Source organism: Fistularia commersonii, chromosome 30 (genome assembly GCF_037954325.1).
Source record: "Fistularia commersonii isolate RoL2024-O1a breed Wild chromosome 30, RoL_Fcom_v1.0, whole genome shotgun sequence".
Taxonomy (NCBI): domain Eukaryota; kingdom Metazoa; phylum Chordata; class Actinopteri; order Syngnathiformes; family Fistulariidae; genus Fistularia; species Fistularia commersonii.
Genome location: NC_141313.1, coordinates 3,139,215 through 3,156,972, shown reverse-complemented (window position 1 = coordinate 3,156,972; position 17,758 = coordinate 3,139,215). Strand labels below are relative to the sequence as shown.

Below are 17,758 nucleotides of genomic sequence, written 5' to 3'. Positions count from 1 at the left end.
ATTGATTGGATGTGACGCTCAAACATAAAGTGGACCCCTTATACTCTCCCAACAGTGCATTTAAACTTAAAACTGCTATTTGAAACTGAATGATGGGTTGTTTAGCTGGCAACTCTAAAAAATAAAATACACTTGGAAGATTTCATTGAATGATTGGGAGGAGTGTAAGTAAGAGGAGCGCGGTTGTTTGTAGCACTGCAACATTAGCAAGGTTACGCAGGACAAAAACATGGCAGACGGAACTGGATTCCTGCTTAGAGATCTGGTTTGCCTCACAAAGACATTAGAATTCAACACAATGGTTCCAAAGGAGTCTCAATGATGTTTTTTTTTTTTGTTTTGTTTTCCCTCACGGTTAAAATGTTTGTCATTTCACAATGCACACACCTCAAACGGCGCATGGCAGACGGGTTCTGTATTAACTGTATTCATTAGTTGAAGGTCAATGTTGTAGATTTTTAAAAAACGTTGTTTGATTGGTTCATCTTACATGCAACACTGTCGCTTCGTGTTGGGCCCTCCGAACTTGGGCTTGTCGAGGCAGTTGACACACTTGGCGCAGTCCTCCTCGACCATACAGCCTTTGCACCTCCTGCAGCGGCGGGACCGAACGCCGCCTCCAAAATGGGTCAGGATCTTCCTCTTTTTCAACCTGTGGCCTTTCCTCCTTCCTCTCCTCCTCCGCTGGATGTTTTCCTGAGAGGCGATCCACTGAACCCTGCCTTGATCCGTCACGTTGTCGTCGTCGTCATCGTCGTCGTCGTCGTCATCGTCGTCGTCATCGTCGTCGTCTCCGACATCTGCGAGCGAGAGAGGAAGGTTGGGTAGGAGAGCCACGGTAGAACCATCATTAGGTGTGACACGATGCGAGGGTGACACCTAAATCTGGCTGAAAGAGGTTTAAGTGCAACGAAGCCGAGCTGCTAATTTGGGGTTTTATTGTTTAAAAGCTTGTTTTCTATTCTACAGGACACTAAGTGCAGTGACACGGAGGTGCCAAGTAACCCGATCAGGGACGGATGTCGTGGATTTTTATCTTCATTATTGGCCCAACCAATAACTTTAACCAGCCTGCTCGGGCGCCTCACACATACAAACTTGTACAAGAAATTCTGACGCGCATAGGTCCTTCTTCAGTTAAAAAAAAAAAAAAAAAAAGAGCTCTTAAGACCCTCACCTTCAAATCTACATTTTGGTCATGAAATACATACAAAATAAATAAATAGGGTGGAAAAAAAAAAATGAATTTGACAATTCAGTATCAGCCAAAATTCCTAAATGCAGTCTGTCTTGGGCATTCCCAGGTATCCATGCTGTTTACACACAAACACACACACGCACACACACACACACACACACACACGCGCGCACCAACACACACAAATGCATGCATAGGCACGACAGGAGGCTCCAAGAAAGGGGCATGAAACCAGAGGTGCCATAAATCTGTCTCTGAATTTCATTTGAGCTACAAACACTCTCCCCTTTGTTGAGGACACCGACTCAGACACTGTCTCAAGTAACTTCTGGTCGTCCCGTAGCCACGTTTCACTACACACATGTAATTTGACGGCAAAAATCACTCTAATAAGTGTGCAGGGTTCGACCCTCTTGAGAATCCCTCTAGCCTAAAAGTATGTTTCATTATTGTTATTTACTTTTTAGAAACCTTTTTATGCCCTTATATTTTAGTCCTGAGGCTGTCAGAAGGATGAGCGCGTTGGTCAGTGTGGAGTCTGGAACGTGACCTTGTGCAAAATGCAGATTAAATCATTTTCAACTTATGACAGATCTACCTGGCGGAGAACAAAAAACAGGAGAGAGAACCTGATTATCCTGGTATGAAACTAATAATCCGCAGGTTGTGTGACCTGTTGTTATCAGCTTATTTTACTTCGTTTTGGCTATTGGCATTTCTTCCTTCTTTTACCAGTTGCAGTTCTTTTGTGTGCATTTCGCTTGGCTGGCTATTCTAATTTTAGTTTGAAGCAAGCTGCAGCTGCGAGTAAGGAAATTTCCGCTTTAAAATGACAGGCTTGGACCAGAAAAAGACTTTTAGTTTATTGAGATGACTTACTTTTTATCAGATTTCAATCCTTCTTTGCAACTTAACGGCTGCCTGAAATCTGCGAAATCTCTTGGTTAGAACTGGGATCAGGTATTTAATTAGAATAAAAAAATATTTGCTGGTGGAAAATCATTAAACCAACAGTTAACCGGCAGTAAAGGATGTAAAAATATACTGCCTCTGACAACCTTACCAATACAACAACCGTAATTGTTTAAAACGCAGTCGTTCTACATCACTCTTGCTGCTGGTTTAGTTGCAGGGTCGGATGTGTGTGCACTCCAAACCTGCACAGGCATTTTAGACGTCGCCTGAATGCGAACCTGACTGTTGCAAATGAACAAAAGTGGAAGACAAACATTTTTCAAGGCCTCCAGGTATACCGGTCACACCGGGCCAGATAACACCCATTAAAAGTCTTTACAGGGCAGCAGCTATGCAGCCAAATACTGCAGAGAACACGGATCTCCAGCTTGTTCAGAGCTTCAAGGCCGCGTTAGTGCAGCCCTTTCAGCCAGTCCAAAACACAGCGTTCTGGGAGTAGAGTTAACATTCAGGGAACAGTGTACCAACGACTTTTTACAAATTCATCGTCTGTGCTCTCAAAAGGGGGGAAAACCCAGCCCATTTAGCAAAATTCAACCAAGGTACCCTTTCCTACCAGGCACCGTTTGGTGTACTGTTGTTGTTCTCTTGAGAAAGTAGAAGGGCCGGGATGGTGCTGTACTGCTCTAGTTACGTGAAGGTTAGTGGTTCAAGATACAAGCAGGCTCCTCCAGAGACCAGGAGCCGTCCTTGCCCGTTGAGTGGCTGTGTGCACGTGAAGTAACAGCAATATATTGCTTTGAGCTGCACGGTGGGAAGACGCTGCATCCAGTACACAGAGCCCTCTGCCTCTAATACTACACTCGAGCTCGTAGTTCACAATTTGGAACGGACTGTATTTATTTCCGACTGCCGCCGCTACGATGGGCTAATCTGCATTCGAGCTAATATTTAAGCGGCATTTTATTTTGGCTATTTATTGAATTTCTTTTAGACTAACGGTGTTTGGAAACCAGATACACAGCAACGTATGGCTACCGTCAATGCTTCAGATCCGTGACAAACAGACGGGTGAAAAATTACAGGAAAAACCTGAATAAATGAGCAGGGAGGGAAAACGCTGCCCACATCCACAGGCCACCAGGGGTCGCTGGTTAGATTAGTGTGATAACGTGCGATGGCCGAGACAGTCGTCGAACCCGACCTGATTCCACACCTATGGGAGGTTTTGGACGGGGGTTTCGAACGCACGCTTCACCATCTAAAAAGCACCAAATGTGGGATTATCTTTGAGGCGATAATCTCTGCAGTGGACGTCCAGGGACCTTCAGACACTGAAGTAGTTCTGGCCTCAGAGCACTTTTTAAGTTTTTCCTTTTCATTGTCACCCATCTGTGCATTTTAGGCCATACCGTCCCGGCCCTATGTCAATTTCAGGGCGGGAACTCTGTTTGTCAAACAGCACTTTCTCACCTCATACTGAGTGACGCTCACTCGACAGTTGTTGGGTAAATCTTTCCAACAGCAGAGGCTAATCTGTGTATGACAAGAAATATTTTTTTTGCTGGCAAATATTTAACTTACATCTACATTGACCTTACAAATTGAGATTTTTGCTCAGCAGCTGTAGACCTCTTTTAATTTCTCCTCAAGCCAATAAAAAGAGGCTGCATTTGATCCATTTACAAATTCCAATGTTTGCAAAAAAAATAAAAGATTAAAATAAAAAAAAAAAAAAAATTAAAAAAAAAATTAACATTTGTAACTCACATTACCATATACTTTAACCTGCTAGGAATCCATCTATATTTTTGGAATCTGTTAATTCAGAAAATATCGGTCACCAAGGGAACAAAGTTAAGCGCCGCCTGCGATGCAGATCAGCAGAACGTGGAAATGACTCGCTCTTTTTTGTTCCCCAACCAAACGAGCAGAGCGAAACAGTTCTCTTTGGGCTTCAATTGCGACAACTTTTATTTTTAGCCGGGTTTTTAAACCACATGATAAGGAGGGAGACGCTGACTAAGGAGAAGCTACGTTAGCTTACACGTGTTAGTTTTTATGCTTCATGCCACCACAAACAGTGCAGGGCTGGACGGTATGGCCTGCAATATGCATCGCAATCATTTTCAAAGCACTGATGGAAACTGTATATATCCTGGCGTATTTTCTTTTCAATATCACCCTTCTGAAGTGGCGATAACAAGCGTTCCTCATTTCCCAGTCTGGGGTTTTGCCTTGAGATGAACAAAGATGTTGCCTGCGTTGCCACGCTTTACAGCCACTGTCATCCAACGTAACTTTACAGGTTTGCCCCCCCCCCCCCCCCTCATCTCGTCTGAATTTTTCAAAAATCGAAGAACATCCACAAATTGTGCCGCCACTTCTATGACAGCGGGACAGACCGCCGCCCTTGCGTTTACCAGGTGTGCCTCGGTTGTGTTACGGCGGAACACAAGGCTGAGTTGACAACAGTCCGGTGAGGGTCCCTATGTCACCAGCATCTTTTCGTGAAAGTGGCGTTCGTTTAGCGTGCAACACATGAACTAGTAGGAAACCACTGTCAGGTGCAGGCTGATGATGTAACATCCTGCGACGGACCTTGGAGGACCCCCCCCCCCTTCAGCCGCACAGTCAAATTGAGCGCTGTGCTGGTCGGCGTTGCGTAATCGAACTTCACATCATTCGACAGATCTATACAGGTGCACTTTCTACACAGCTGATACCGTCCACCCCTACGCCACTGTCCTCCCTCTTTATGTTGAAGTCAACATTATTAGGCCTCCGAAGGATTTTAGCGTCCTTGAATGTTAAAACAGGGAGGCCAACGATTTCATTTGCATGCACTTCATTGCATCTCAATTTTGAAATAACCTTTTTCCAGCTGATACACAGTACAACGGAGTAACATCCATTCGCATTTGTTGTATTAAATTGGAATTAAGGCTGCCTCTGCCTTCTTCCTGCTGTATGCTGAACATACACAGCATGTTTGTACTCGCCTGAACATGGTGAACTAATTTCGCTGTGACCCTGGTCTATGGTGACAGGCTCCAAAACCGATGCCGTGGGACTGTACCTTCTACCGTGGGAGAAAAGGTGATGCCCTCCCTCTCGTGGAGCGGCAACGCGCTGAGTCTAGGAATATCGTCGGGAACCATGGCACGGGGCTGGCCCAAGGCTACAGCTGCTGCCCGACAGACGTGCTTGATCCTCGGACCCCCGAGTGGTTGCTCCTGTACACAAACAAACTTAATAAATAAATCAATCAATAAATAAGTGCAAACACCTGATGTCTACAAGCCATTTCAGTCAAAACCGAGATACCAGTATCATCTTGCTGCTGTGTTAAAATTCTAAAAGACTAACAGCAAGTCCTGGTAAAATGAAATAAAACAAAAATGTTTAGGCTTCATGATAATCTTTATTGCCTCTGTGATTATGTTCTTGGAATCGCTCCGAAAACAAACCAGGATTTCATTTTAACTCCTGCTGATACACTCCCCTCTGCTTTTACTCTTTCGACAGTGACACAAAATAAACTTTAAGGGACAACAGGGAATGTATCTATGGGCCTTTTTGTCACAAACATTTGTCACAAAGACAGCCAGGTGGCTGATAGTTCAGAATCCTGTTACGGTTTATTTAGCGTGACTTTTGTTTATAATTTTTCCATGAATGTAGTATAAACCTGTAGATACTTTCTGATCACGTACAGGGTTTCACTTGAACGTGTAAAATGTGTTCATATACGTCACACCGGATTAAAATACCTTCTGAAATACAAAGACTAGCTTCACGTTAGAAGAGCGATACCAAAGTCACAGAATGACATTCCAGAGTGCAAAACAGCAACACACACCAAAAACCAAACCGGAGCAAAGAGCCTTCAGTCTCTGCAAAACAAAGGCCGCTGCCAAAATACATGCTACATGAAAAAGAATGTTGATATTTAACAACAAACGAGTTAAACAAAATCCAGTTAAGTCTCACCTGTGGACTTGTGTTTCTTGGAGATAAGCTGACCCTTCTCTTCCGCCTTCCGCTTGCCGCCACATGAGATTCCCGGGAGCCCAACTATTGATCATAATATGATGGGGGGGAACAGACAGAAGAGTCACATTATAAAATGTGCCTCCAACATTATCACGAGGCTCTTAGAATACAGTTAGAGAAGGATTCTGATGCTCTCGTGGTTGTCAGAGACCAAAGTCACACACCGGGACACGACGTGTGTTTTCTGACCAACAGTGCCACCACGGTGAAGTGTTTGCTATCAGCTCCTCCTGGGGGAAGCCGGTGGATGGTGACTAAATATCACAATTTGCAGAGCACATTCAGAAACAAAACTGGCAGCCTAACCGTCCATTGTGATCAATTTTGAAGACAAATATGTTTATGTGCCCAATCTTAATCTTTGTTTAGACAAACATGAAGACATTTCCTTGATAAGAAACATGACCCAAAAAGAAAAAAAAACAAACAAACAAACAAAAAAAGAAGTGACTGAAGCTCTCGGTGCAGAGCCTAGGCGATTACTGCACGTTACAGCCGGTCTGAGAGCAGACTGATTGACTCAAGCGCCAAATTGAATTTCCTGGTGCTTCTGCGTGCAGAGCGAAACCGGCGTCCAACAACTTCTCTGGTGACACTGCACATTTTCTTTTCTTGCATACGTGATGTAATAAAAGAAAGAAAGAAAAAAAAAGCCTGGTTCTTGCAGTTACACTTTTCGTCACGTACACTATCTGCTGCTGAAATCACACCATGTGGGTCCTCGCACAGTTTCGAACATTTGAAGATGTCGAAACGCTCTCGGAACATGCGGTTTAGCTATTCACAAGTAAAAATCGTTTCGACATTTTTGCCGCCACCTTGACCGGAACGTTACCTGGGACAACTTGAACTGCTTCTGCTGATCAATCTTGATGAGCTGAACTTTGGCTTTCTTCAGCAGGTGAAGCATTCTCTTGTTAGCTCCACTCAGACCAATTCGATGGCTGGGCCCGCTGACTTCTACTGCCTCGCGAACTTCTCCGGCTGGAATTCCTGCTTCATCTGTACCACACAGGATTAATTAAGGTCCGATTAAATGACGTCTCCAAAATAATACATATTTAGATAAACCACTCGTAAATGTTGGACGATCTCTTGAAAAAATTTTGAATGAAGCAGTCACTTGCATGGGGCCAATTCTGGTTTGCGCAAAATATCATGATTCAAGGTGTGACAAAAAAAATGGAAAAATGGACTGCAAAATAAAAGTCAATCAAAATCAGGCGTCCTGACTGCCAACGGGGGGCGGCCGGTTCCTCGGCTCTGACTGAATGACCTTTTGCAGATGGGGAGGATAGGATAATACTTTGTTGGACGTTAAGGACCAATCGTAGGCATGGAAACGAGGTTGAACTTTGTCATTTTCATTTAGAATCCAGTTTATAGGGACAAGGAGAGCAAACTCTGAGACACTGTGAAATAAAAATAAATAAAAAAAATTATAAACCCGTACTTTCCATCCCCTCTATCGCACATGTAACAGGCATTGATCCTCGTATCATCCTGAACCTGAATTGTTCGCTGGCCGCATTTTTACAACCCCCGCAGGCAAGAGACACTATTTATATTTTAAACAAAGTAGAGGGTGTGTTCCATTCTACCGTCTTTTCTACGTCTTTAACGACCAAAGCTGATTATGCTCAAGTTACATAAAAACACAAAGTACAGAAATGCCTCGCTGCAGTTACTGATACATAAAAGATGCGTTAAGCAAAATACAGAGACATTACCCTTGGTATGACTCGCCACGTCTTCTAATGGTGCTTCGGGTGTTGCTTTCACGTCGGTATCCACCACCACGGCCAGTTTCCTCACGACCCCTGGCGAGTCCATCTCCTCCATCATGATCCTGGACCTCCGCCTCTTTTTGACCTGAGTGGTCTGACTGTCGGCGGGTGCGCAATCCTCCTTTTGGTCGACGTGGCACTTCTTTTTCTCAGCGAGTTTCAAGGTAAGTTTCTTGAGGTTCTTGTAAATCTCGAGGTGGCTTGCGCCCGAAGCGGGCTGCGGAGAAAACTTGGTGACGGCGGAAGGGCTGTCGATTGGTGACGCGGGATCGCCGTCAGGCTGCAACAGTTTGCTATCATAACCAGCCTCGTGACACGGGACACTCTGTTTATCGCCTTCCTTTTGTTGACTCTTAAGCCTTGCCAGAGAACCTTTTGGAAAGGAAATTATTTCCTCATCCAAGAACCTCTTGGGGGTTTTAATGATACGGGAGGAACGCGCACTCACGACGGGAGCTGACAAGGTCTGCTGCTCAGAGAGTGAGCTGGGCTCGCCCTCCGTCTGAGGGACACTCGCATTTGGATCGGTACTGTCCTCCTTGCTGTCCTGCGGTGAGGCCGGCTCTTGTACATAAGTGTAAAATACCCGCCTGATGCGATTCCTCCGGACAATTTTTGGACTATTATTCTTTGGCGTGATCTTTCCCGGCTTTCGCCTAAACCCAAACAGGGATTTGCGGTGATATCTTGTGCGCCTCCGTTTCACTGTGGAACCGGTGGATTTGCCCTCCAGGGGCATCGCTGCCTCCTGTCCACTCTGCGCCCCGGCCTCTGCGCCAACCTCTGGAGATGCACCCATGTCCTTGGAAATCCTCTTCCTCTGCCGCCGATGTAAAGATGTGAATGACAGAGTAACAGGCTGATCTGCACGCCTGGCATGCCCAAGTTGAAAAGCCCTCATGCGTTTTGCGGCCCGCGGTGGCGGGGCTTGGTCTCTCTCGCAGTCCCCCGACACCTCCTCTCCCTCTTTGACCTTGGGTGGCTTTTCTTTGCATTTGACGGCAGGCGAGGCGATCTCCGGATTCTCCTCCTTTGTGTCCTCGGCTGAGGTAGCGGCGGTTTGGTTTTGAACGCTGCCCAGGTCTGCTGCGTCTCCCGCACTGCTGTTACAGTCATCTGATTTCGTGGCGCTCGGTCCAGTTGAGGTACAGTCGTCTCCATGTTTAGATTCTGCAATGAGAGGATCCTGTGTGCTATGCACTTCGAGACCGCCCTTTGGTATTTCCTTCTCTATTACTGGGCTTTCTTTGACACCCTGGTCATCTTCGGAGGCCCTCGGTAAGCTTTCCCCAATCAAGGTTGGCTCCGGGGTCTCGGGTAAAATGTTTCCAATTTGAGGTTTTCTCCCAGGAGAATGATCCGGAGACGAAGATGACAGAGGCCCGGTTTTCTGAGGACGAAGCGGTGTGGTCCCAAACCCAGGAAAATCTTCCTCCTAGAGTAAAGAATACAGAGAAGAACATTGGTATTGGTAGACATTCCCTCCCATCTCAGCTCCTTGTCATCCAAAATTACTAAATGATGTAGGAAAAACTTCAGCTGTATCTTTGATAGAACATTTTTTTTTTCTGATGGGCAAAATAGCCATCAATTGAGACTCTTGATTTTTTTTTTTTTTTTTTAAATCACAATAATGGTAAATCTGAAAGCAGTTCACGTTCTCGTAATTGATTGGGAAGCCGTGATTGGGAAGCCTCTTCCCCCTCTTTGTTTGTAGTCCCACATGTTGGCATGAACCACTTGACTTGTGAGGCAGATTCACGTGAAAGTCATGAGATTCAGCCGGATATAAGATATCACACCAGAATATCGATAACACACCATGAAACTATATTCTCCCCCGAGGGTTATGGCAGCGCAAAGTTAAGGAATTTACAATACAAAAATTGCCTGGATTTACTCCATTACAATGTAAACAATTACGGCACTATTGTTATGATGATGATGAGGACTTAACATGACCTTTGGACGGAATGAAACAAATGCTTGCTCAACGGGCCAAAACCTCAGTAATAATGAAAACAAATTGGAAAAACAATGTCTTAAATGTCCGTTCCAATTTTGCATCACCATAAATGATCAAAATGTATGAAAGCTGTTAGGTGTTGGATCGTTCAATCCATCATGACATTTTTCGCACAGGAGACGACACAATAGTAATAGAAGGAAGTGGAAGGACACCCTAGACTGCCCCTATCGTTCATTGCCATTCTACCGTCCTCTTGACAAATGATGCCATAGCGTTATTTTTCAATCATCCTGAAAAGCAAAACTTTTCTTAAAAGCTCATGGTCGTCCCTAAGTCAGACTTAGTCCTGGGGTAAGCCATTTTCACTCTTTAAACGTTATCGCAACAAAATCTTTTTGACACAGCCAGCTGATATCAATTGTTTTCAGCTTAAAAAAAATGTGATACAACAGTTTTTGTATTCATACGGTGATAAGAGTATATCACTGTGACCATAATACTGGAAGCGAGTTTTGGATCAGCAAAGGTCTTCTCTGCTTCGTCAATGTTGAATGGAGCGGTTGCACGGACAGACACACTCTTTGGCTGCAGTCTCTGAATCAACATGAAAAAACATCCCGGCAGATATTCAAACTGTGAGCCCTCTGTTACCAATTGGTTTTTTTTTGGTTATAATACTGAAGCTGCTTGAGCTTCGTCAATTAGCTACAATGCAATAAAAGGGGCATTATATGGTTCAATTAACCTCCAAGAAAACCGTTTTTTTAATTTAAAATGTTACCATTGCCGGACTGGAAAAGCAACTAAGGATCCTCTCCTGTCCAAATCTACATGCAAAAACATCCCATTAGCAGTAATCCACATGACACATCAGCTCCTAAACAAGTGTATAAAAAGCCGACAGGATGAGTGTATTCCATGTCCCTGCAGAGCAGGCGGTCCCCCAGACGTGTGGTCCTCCGGTGGAGCATCTATGAGATTTACCGCGACCATGTGACCACTCCAGTCCAATCTGAAAGGGTTGCATCAGTTATCACTGATGTCACTCGCTGACCTCTCTGGTGATTAGATCCTATTTGGAATCATCATCCTCTGCACTCCGTCTCCATGCATTGAATCAGAACACCTCAAACTTGCATAACGCGTCATAATTCATGCTGAGAAGTGTTGAGGAGGAGAACAATTTCCGGCGGACCACACACACACACATACATACATCACAATGTGGATAGCTGGCAGGTACAAGGGGAACACACAATGTGTCTGCCATTAAGTGGCTGCCATAAAAAATGCTTATCTTGGGCAGAAGAAACACAAAGCAACACATGCATGAATGAGATGACAGTTATGAAGGAAGCAGCATGGCCCTAAGCGGAGGCACAAACCCCTCTAGATGTGCAGAGAAAAGCTTACTCTCAACTTTGTCTTGACAACATGAATACAGTTGATGGGTTAGAGGTTGAAAAATGACTCATTTTAATATAAGGTCTATGTGAAACCAGGCTGCAGGCCAGTGTGACAGAAATCAGTCCATCCTGTTCAGGGTGTGTTTGTGCCCCCCCCCCCCCCCCCCATCCAGGACACCCCACGTTGGGTTGACGTTAAAAACACCAGCTCACAACTCCCCAACGTGGTGAGGGCGATAACCCAAGTTAGCAGCCGTGACGCGGAAACAACGACAGAACTGAGCGATGGGGGTTTTCCGATGTTGATCCAGAAATCCTTGCAAGATGCCTCCATGCAAATGCACCAGAACGGTTTCCACAACAAGAAGGCGTCCCTCGCTAGTAACGCCAAAGTTTCCGCCTCGTACCCCCCCTTCGGCCGGGCAGACACCGACCTCCGTGACGGTTGCAACTCGACAAAGCAATGTGATAAGCTTTCCAACCGAACAAAGGTGGTTTTCCTTCACGAAATCAACGTGTAAAACAACACAAAGGAATTGACCCGGTTCGAATCAGCGAACGCTGCTAGCAAGCGGCTAGCTTGAAAAAAATGGACTATTTCGGGCGAATGTTTGGTAGCCGAAGCAGCGCTAGCTTACCGCAGCGCCGCTTCCACAATAGCTCAACTCCCCCGGATGATTTAAGGAAGCTGAAGCGTTAACCAAACTCTTAAAAAGCATTTTTAACGTTCCGGGCTCCTTTTGTTGACCGGCTAGCTGACATGACGCGGTCGGCTGACTTACCCCCTCGCTGCCGCTGGACTCGAATCCCGCATCCCGCTGCCGCCTGTGTTTCTCCGCCACCCCGAGAAGGCGCAGCAGCGACGGGTCCTCGCTCAACGCCACGCCGATGTTGACGGGCCTCGGCCCTGCGGAGGGCAGTTCCCCGTCGTCCGAGCCGAGCCTTCCGCGTCGGCTACGCTTCTCCGACCGCAGCCTGCTGCGAGCCGCGCACGGTCGGCCGGGGAAGCGAGCCCGGGCCGCCGTTTGAAAGCTAACCGCCGCGTTAGTGGCGGGCGGCGATAATCCGCCTCCCGATGCCGCCATTATTTACTACAACAACACCGACAGCGTAAAAAGGCAGACGGCGACCGCAGCGCTACGAGACGCAAGATGGACCGCTCCGAGGGAAAGGCGCGGGATAGGAAGGGGGGGACAGGTGCATCATGGGAAAGCGGCCGCTCAGGCGGAGGACGACCAACGTCGCCCCCAGTCGCTGCTCGTCTCCTCCCGGACCCGACGCTTGCAAAGGTGCCTCTCCTTTTTGGAGCAACACATTTTTCTGTTTTTTTTCGTTTTTTTTTTTTTTTTTTTTTTAAGTAAAATCCTCAACTGAAAAAGGAAAGCTTCCAACCCAGACACGCGTTAACGTTCTATTTTTATTTTATTTTTTTCCAAATAAATTTCCCAGCCACAGCAGACTTAATTTTCCCCCCTTCCCAACAGGCTTCAACTTTCTTTTTTTTTTTCAATTAATTTTTCCGCATCGGAAAAATCCAGGCCACTTTTCAACATTATAATTTTTTTTTCAATTATTTTTTTCCGCATTTGAAAATGCCCCTGCAGTATCAGGATTGTCTTATTGTGTCTTTAAAGCCAGATGCAGGATGAAAGTAAAGGATGAGGTCATTATCAGAATCCTGATTTTTAAAGTCAGACTTCGGGGATTAGAGTTAGAATTCAGAAATGGGGGAGGAGTTGGATGGACGTCAACTTCCGTACAACCTTTGCACAATTTCTCCCGGGATCAATCAAATATTTGTGATTCTGAACCTGAGAAGACGCCGGTATCCAACCTGATGTCTAGTGATAAATACACATAATCGATGGCTGGAATGCAAAACCTCCTATCTGCAAATTTTTCGATTTTGGGTTTTTGCATTGAATGGTGAGAAATGGGATGGCTCCACATTTTCAGTCTTATCTGCAAGATAATCCCGCCCTTTCTTTCGACATAAATGTCACATCACTAAACTCCTATGTGCACAATGAAGCAGAAAAAAATAAGGAAAAAAACACGTATCTGCATGGTCAGTGGTAAAAATACATGCTATGTATTTTTAAATTATAACATAGAAATATAGTCTGTGAACACTAGAATATTCTTGAATATCTTTAACCAAGACCATACTATAATCAAATGAAAGGTTTTTTTATTTCCTGAAAAAAAGTGTTGTTTTTTTTTTTTTTCCAGATAGGAGGTTTTGCATTCCAGCCATCGATATAATCATGCAGAGATGGCAACGTAAAAACAACTATTGCCATTGGAGAGGCAAAAACATTGGAAGGCTGTATCCATCACACAGGGGGGCAAAGAGTGGGTGGATAAAATGCAAAATCTGCTGAAACAAGATGTTTTGCATGTGTAACCTACAAAATATACCAAGGAGTTGTTGAAATAGTATAAAAAAACGTGATTCAACATTACACGATTGAGTCATTCTAAATTTCATAAACTGACAGCTGTGTCAAACGGGGTGAAAAATCAGCTGGGCTTGCAAACCGGAAATGGTGAATGAACATGTGACACCGAGTCTTGTTCAATCCATCCATTATTTATTTTTCAAAACAGAAAAGTAACACTCAAAGAGTACGACATTAAAATAATGAAATTCTAAACAACGGTTTGAATTATGATTTAAATTTTACTTTTATATGCCAAACATTCCCAGATGTGATGGAAACCTTTTGAGCGACGCTTCAGAGAACCGCAATATCTTTTAAGTACAAATGAGGTAACATGAAAACAGGCCTTGAGATGTGAATGTGTATAGAATATACACATCATTTTTATGTACAAAAATGGAACAGTTAAGAAACGACCCTCCATATTTCGGTCGAGCAGCGTAACATAGTTTACGGAAGACTCCACCCATATTATTCAGGTGAAAATCAAGCTTGATAGTATAAGGTTGCTGAAGTGTCACTGCATGTTTCTGAATGAAGCAAAATTTTTCAACAACAAACGAAAGACCGGACGAGACATCAATAAAATCTTTCGAAAGAAGACAACGATCTGTGAGAATGATGTAGGATGAATTTTAAAGTCTTTTATCCGTCTGTATTATCTTTTCTCTGTTCCCTCCTCTCCCTCAGCGTGGGTTTTTTGGTGGACATTCAGGACACTCTCCTGGGTGAAGCTCTCCCCGCAGGTGGTGCCGGTGAGTGCTGAGAGCTCAGCCCCAGGCGTGGGTGCTTTGGGCTGCTCAGAGGGCAGCCCATGATCCTGCCTCTTGTGTGCCCGCAGGGCTGAAATCGAGGGAAATACGATGTCGCAATTTGCTTCGGGACAAGGGATTTTAAGCTCCAGTTCAGTGTCGATGGATGTTCCTTCTTCTGTCGAACAGCCATCTTCTTCTCCTCCTTCTTCTTCTTCTTCTTCTTCTTCTTCCCGTTTAGTGGTATTTCCATCCCCCTCCGTCCCCGAGGCTACATACATGGGTTTTCTGCCGCGCTTTTTGGCCGGTGGCTTGATGTCGCAGTTGAGACTACTAGCAAACTTCTCCTGGTGATGGAGAAGTTCTTCTTCAGTCTGGAAACCGCGACTACATTTGCAGCACTGGTAGGTGTTGTTGTCATCTGCCACTGCCGGGAGCTGTGGGTGCACCGCGATGCGATGGCTGCGTAGCCTTGACGGACTCGGGAACAAGACACCACAGTCTCTGCATGGACACCGTCGCTCTAAGCAGGATGTTCGCCTGTGTCTTGTCAGCTGCAAGAGATACACCAATCAGTAGAGGCAATACATGTTTTTCAGTATCCCAGCGGGCACGTTACTAACTGTGTCCTCACCTCAGTGAAAGTGAAGAAGCTCTCCTGGCAGTAAGGACAGGAGAAGAGCTTCTCCTTAGTGCTGTGGGTGGGCTGATGCAGGCTCAGCTCCTCAGAGGAGGAGAAACTCTTGTCACAAGTGTAACACGTGAAGGCTATATTATCCTGCAAGCGGGAAATTCATATTAACATATTAACTTCTTAGAAGACTGAGGTCATTCATAATGGACAACAAATAATATCAGTTATGATTTTATTAAAAACAGTTATGGACTCCATAATACAAAAATATTAAATGTATTCAAATATTAGAACATTGTAGCTACAAAGTAATCTTTCACACACCTTTCTGACCAGTCTTGGGTAATGTAAAAAGAGGTTAATTTGCTTTTAATTACTGCTCCTCGGAAAATATATCTATTTTGAAAGTCCTGAAGGAATGCCATGCATTAATAAAAAATAGACACTTGAACATACAGGTAGACTGAAAATGCTTAAAGAAATCCACATAGTTAAATATACAAAATAAGCATCACGAGTAATCACTCAAGGAAGCCGCTTTACCTGCTGCAGCTGCTTCTTGTAGAGCTCCCGGTGACTCTTCCTCATGTGCCTCTCTTTGGCCTTGTAGTCGGAGAAGGTGATGAAACACTGGAAACACTGCAGGCTGTCATGCTGATCTGCAGCAAAATTTGGAAGGCAGGTTTAATTCAAATACCGTGCAACGAGTGGGCGGATAAGAAAGGCACAAATCAGAGACTTTATAAAGATTGCAACGCGAGTGGCGGTCGGATTTTGGGGTTCACGCCACATCACTTGTGAACGGCGTGGACGTTCACCTACAGGGTTGCAGCGGGCTGGCGGCGGGCTCAGACTTCATCTCCGCCGGGCTTGACCGCCTGTCACTGCCGACGACGACTTTCTCTATTTTCATCTCCATGCCGATGCGGTCTCCGCACTACCCGGCCAGGCAGAGCTGTGACAAAGACAGACACACACACTAACACACACACACACACACAGGACGTGTGCAAGCTTCAGAAAAAAAAATATATCGGAAAAAAAAGATGGAATGTTATGACCAGAAGTCTCGCGTTACTTCAACGGTGTCTCGCATTAAAATGCTTTCAGCTCATTGACGTTATAAACTTACGAGGAATGTACGCGGGGAAGTAATTGAGGGGAAAAAAGCGCTATTACATCAATAATTAAGTTTAGCACAATTAGGCTATACTTAGAAGAAGAGTAATTACATAAAGAGTAAAGATGACACTAATAGCTAACGAAAGGACTAGCTGACATAAGGATGCATCATTTACGGGTTGACCTGTGAAGCTGACGTTACAACTAAAGACGTTTTTCACATTTGTAACAGCGTTTGATATTTTTATAGCCTTGAGCCTTTGTGTAGACGAATAAATATTCATTTCAGCCATAGACGGGGAATGTGCGAAGCGTTTGAGGCAACGTCAAGAAACGCCGAGTCGGGAGGATGGGGTTTGTGCCTTACCATTTGAATCATCCACCGAAACGGAGACGCAGAAAATAGTCTCCCTGCATCACGTGACACAGGAAACCCCGCCAACCACTAACGCGAGATCCTGAAACAACGCTTGGAATGTACCATTGCATCCCTCTTTTCTTCTCTTTTTCTCCTCCTTCCTCCGCGTCGCTTTTTTTTTCTTTTTTTTTTACAAGCGCAGACACGTCAGCGAAAAGACGCAGAAAGATCACCCCGGTACGATAGTTACCCGGCGGTTGAGGTGAAAAACACCGATCACCACGTTAAATTGGTACGCGCCGGTTGATGGGCTATATTCTGCAGCAGCTGGAGGTTAATGTATTCAAGCATCCTGTGCTGCAGGGAGGGGAGGGTTCAAATGGTGTCAGACAGACTTCAGGGCTCTTGTTCCAGCAGATCTAAAAGGGAAAACCACTGAACATTGATGGGGAGGTGTCAGAAAGTACAGCAAATCACTTTTTTTTTTTTTTTTTGCATATTGGGGCTGTGTGGATGCAAATGCAGCCTCAGGGCCTCAGTGTCTCCCTGTGCCGGTCCCAAGCCCAGATAAATGCAGAGGGTTGCGTCAGGAATGGCATCCGGTGTAAAACTTTTGCCAAAATCAAACATGCGAGTCAACCATAACCATATCATACCAGATTGGTCGTGGACCGGGTTAACAATGACCGCCATTAGTACTGATGACCTACAGGGTACTAATGGAAAGTGGGCTACTGTGGGTCGAAGAACAAGAACAAGAGGAAGAGGAGGAGTGCGAGTTCGGAAGCAGAGAGAGAGGAGGAAAGGAAAGAGCCTGGGACTGAGAGTAGGGACTTTGAAGAATTGGAGCTGCCAGGCAAGAGGTCTCAAGAAAGACCAAAGAGAAGATTTATGGATGCAGTGAGAGAGGATATGAAGGTAGTTGGTGTGAGAGAGGAGGATACGGAGAATAGGGTTAGATGGAGAAAGTTGATTCACTTCGAAGAAGAAGAAGAGGGGCTGTGTGGATGCAGACCTTCTAGACCATACAGACGTTAACTGCCATTCACCGCTGAAAGCCCCTCCTGAGTGTAAGACCTGGACAATGGAAGGAGCAGGACTACTTTGGTGAATCAGT

General features: G+C 45.1%; 2 protein-coding genes across 6 annotated transcripts in view; both read right to left on the bottom strand.

Moving 5' to 3' along the window:
* Positions 1-12,671, bottom strand: part of kmt2ba (lysine (K)-specific methyltransferase 2Ba) — a 29,989-nt gene extending 17,318 nt beyond the window's left edge. The window contains exons 1-6 of one of the 2 annotated variants that reach the window (XM_086178442.1): positions 12,114-12,671; positions 7,900-9,391; positions 7,005-7,171; positions 6,107-6,190; positions 5,193-5,349; positions 491-800 (exon numbers count right to left, since the gene is read on the bottom strand). In XM_086178442.1, the coding sequence (XP_086034568.1) occupies positions 491-800; positions 5,193-5,349; positions 6,107-6,190; positions 7,005-7,171; positions 7,900-9,391; positions 12,114-12,416 (2,513 nt within the window). In that variant the 5' untranslated portion in view covers positions 12,417-12,671. Of the gene's footprint in view, positions 1-490; positions 3,429-5,192; positions 5,350-6,106; positions 6,191-7,004; positions 7,172-7,899; positions 9,392-12,113 lie in introns of those variants that run through there. The other variant, XM_086178444.1, reaches the window with a different exon arrangement.
* Positions 12,672-13,903: 1,232 nt separating this feature from the next.
* Positions 13,904-16,827, bottom strand: LOC147216116 (uncharacterized). Of its 4 annotated transcripts, none has more exons than XM_086178446.1 (5): positions 16,651-16,827; positions 15,984-16,140; positions 15,705-15,820; positions 15,162-15,305; positions 13,904-15,081 (listed from the first exon to the last, which is right to left on the bottom strand). In XM_086178446.1, exons 2-5 carry the CDS (start codon positions 16,078-16,080, stop codon positions 14,434-14,436), a joined length of 1,005 nt encoding a protein of 334 aa, XP_086034572.1. In that variant the 5' UTR covers positions 16,081-16,140; positions 16,651-16,827; the 3' UTR covers positions 13,904-14,433. The 4 variants fall into 4 exon arrangements, with proteins under 4 accessions (XP_086034572.1, XP_086034573.1, XP_086034571.1 ...); XM_086178447.1 differs by having other exon boundaries at positions 15,984-16,116; positions 16,651-16,664; XM_086178445.1 differs by lacking the exon at positions 16,651-16,827 and having other exon boundaries at positions 15,984-16,621.
* Positions 16,828-17,758: the final 931 nt, after the last annotated feature.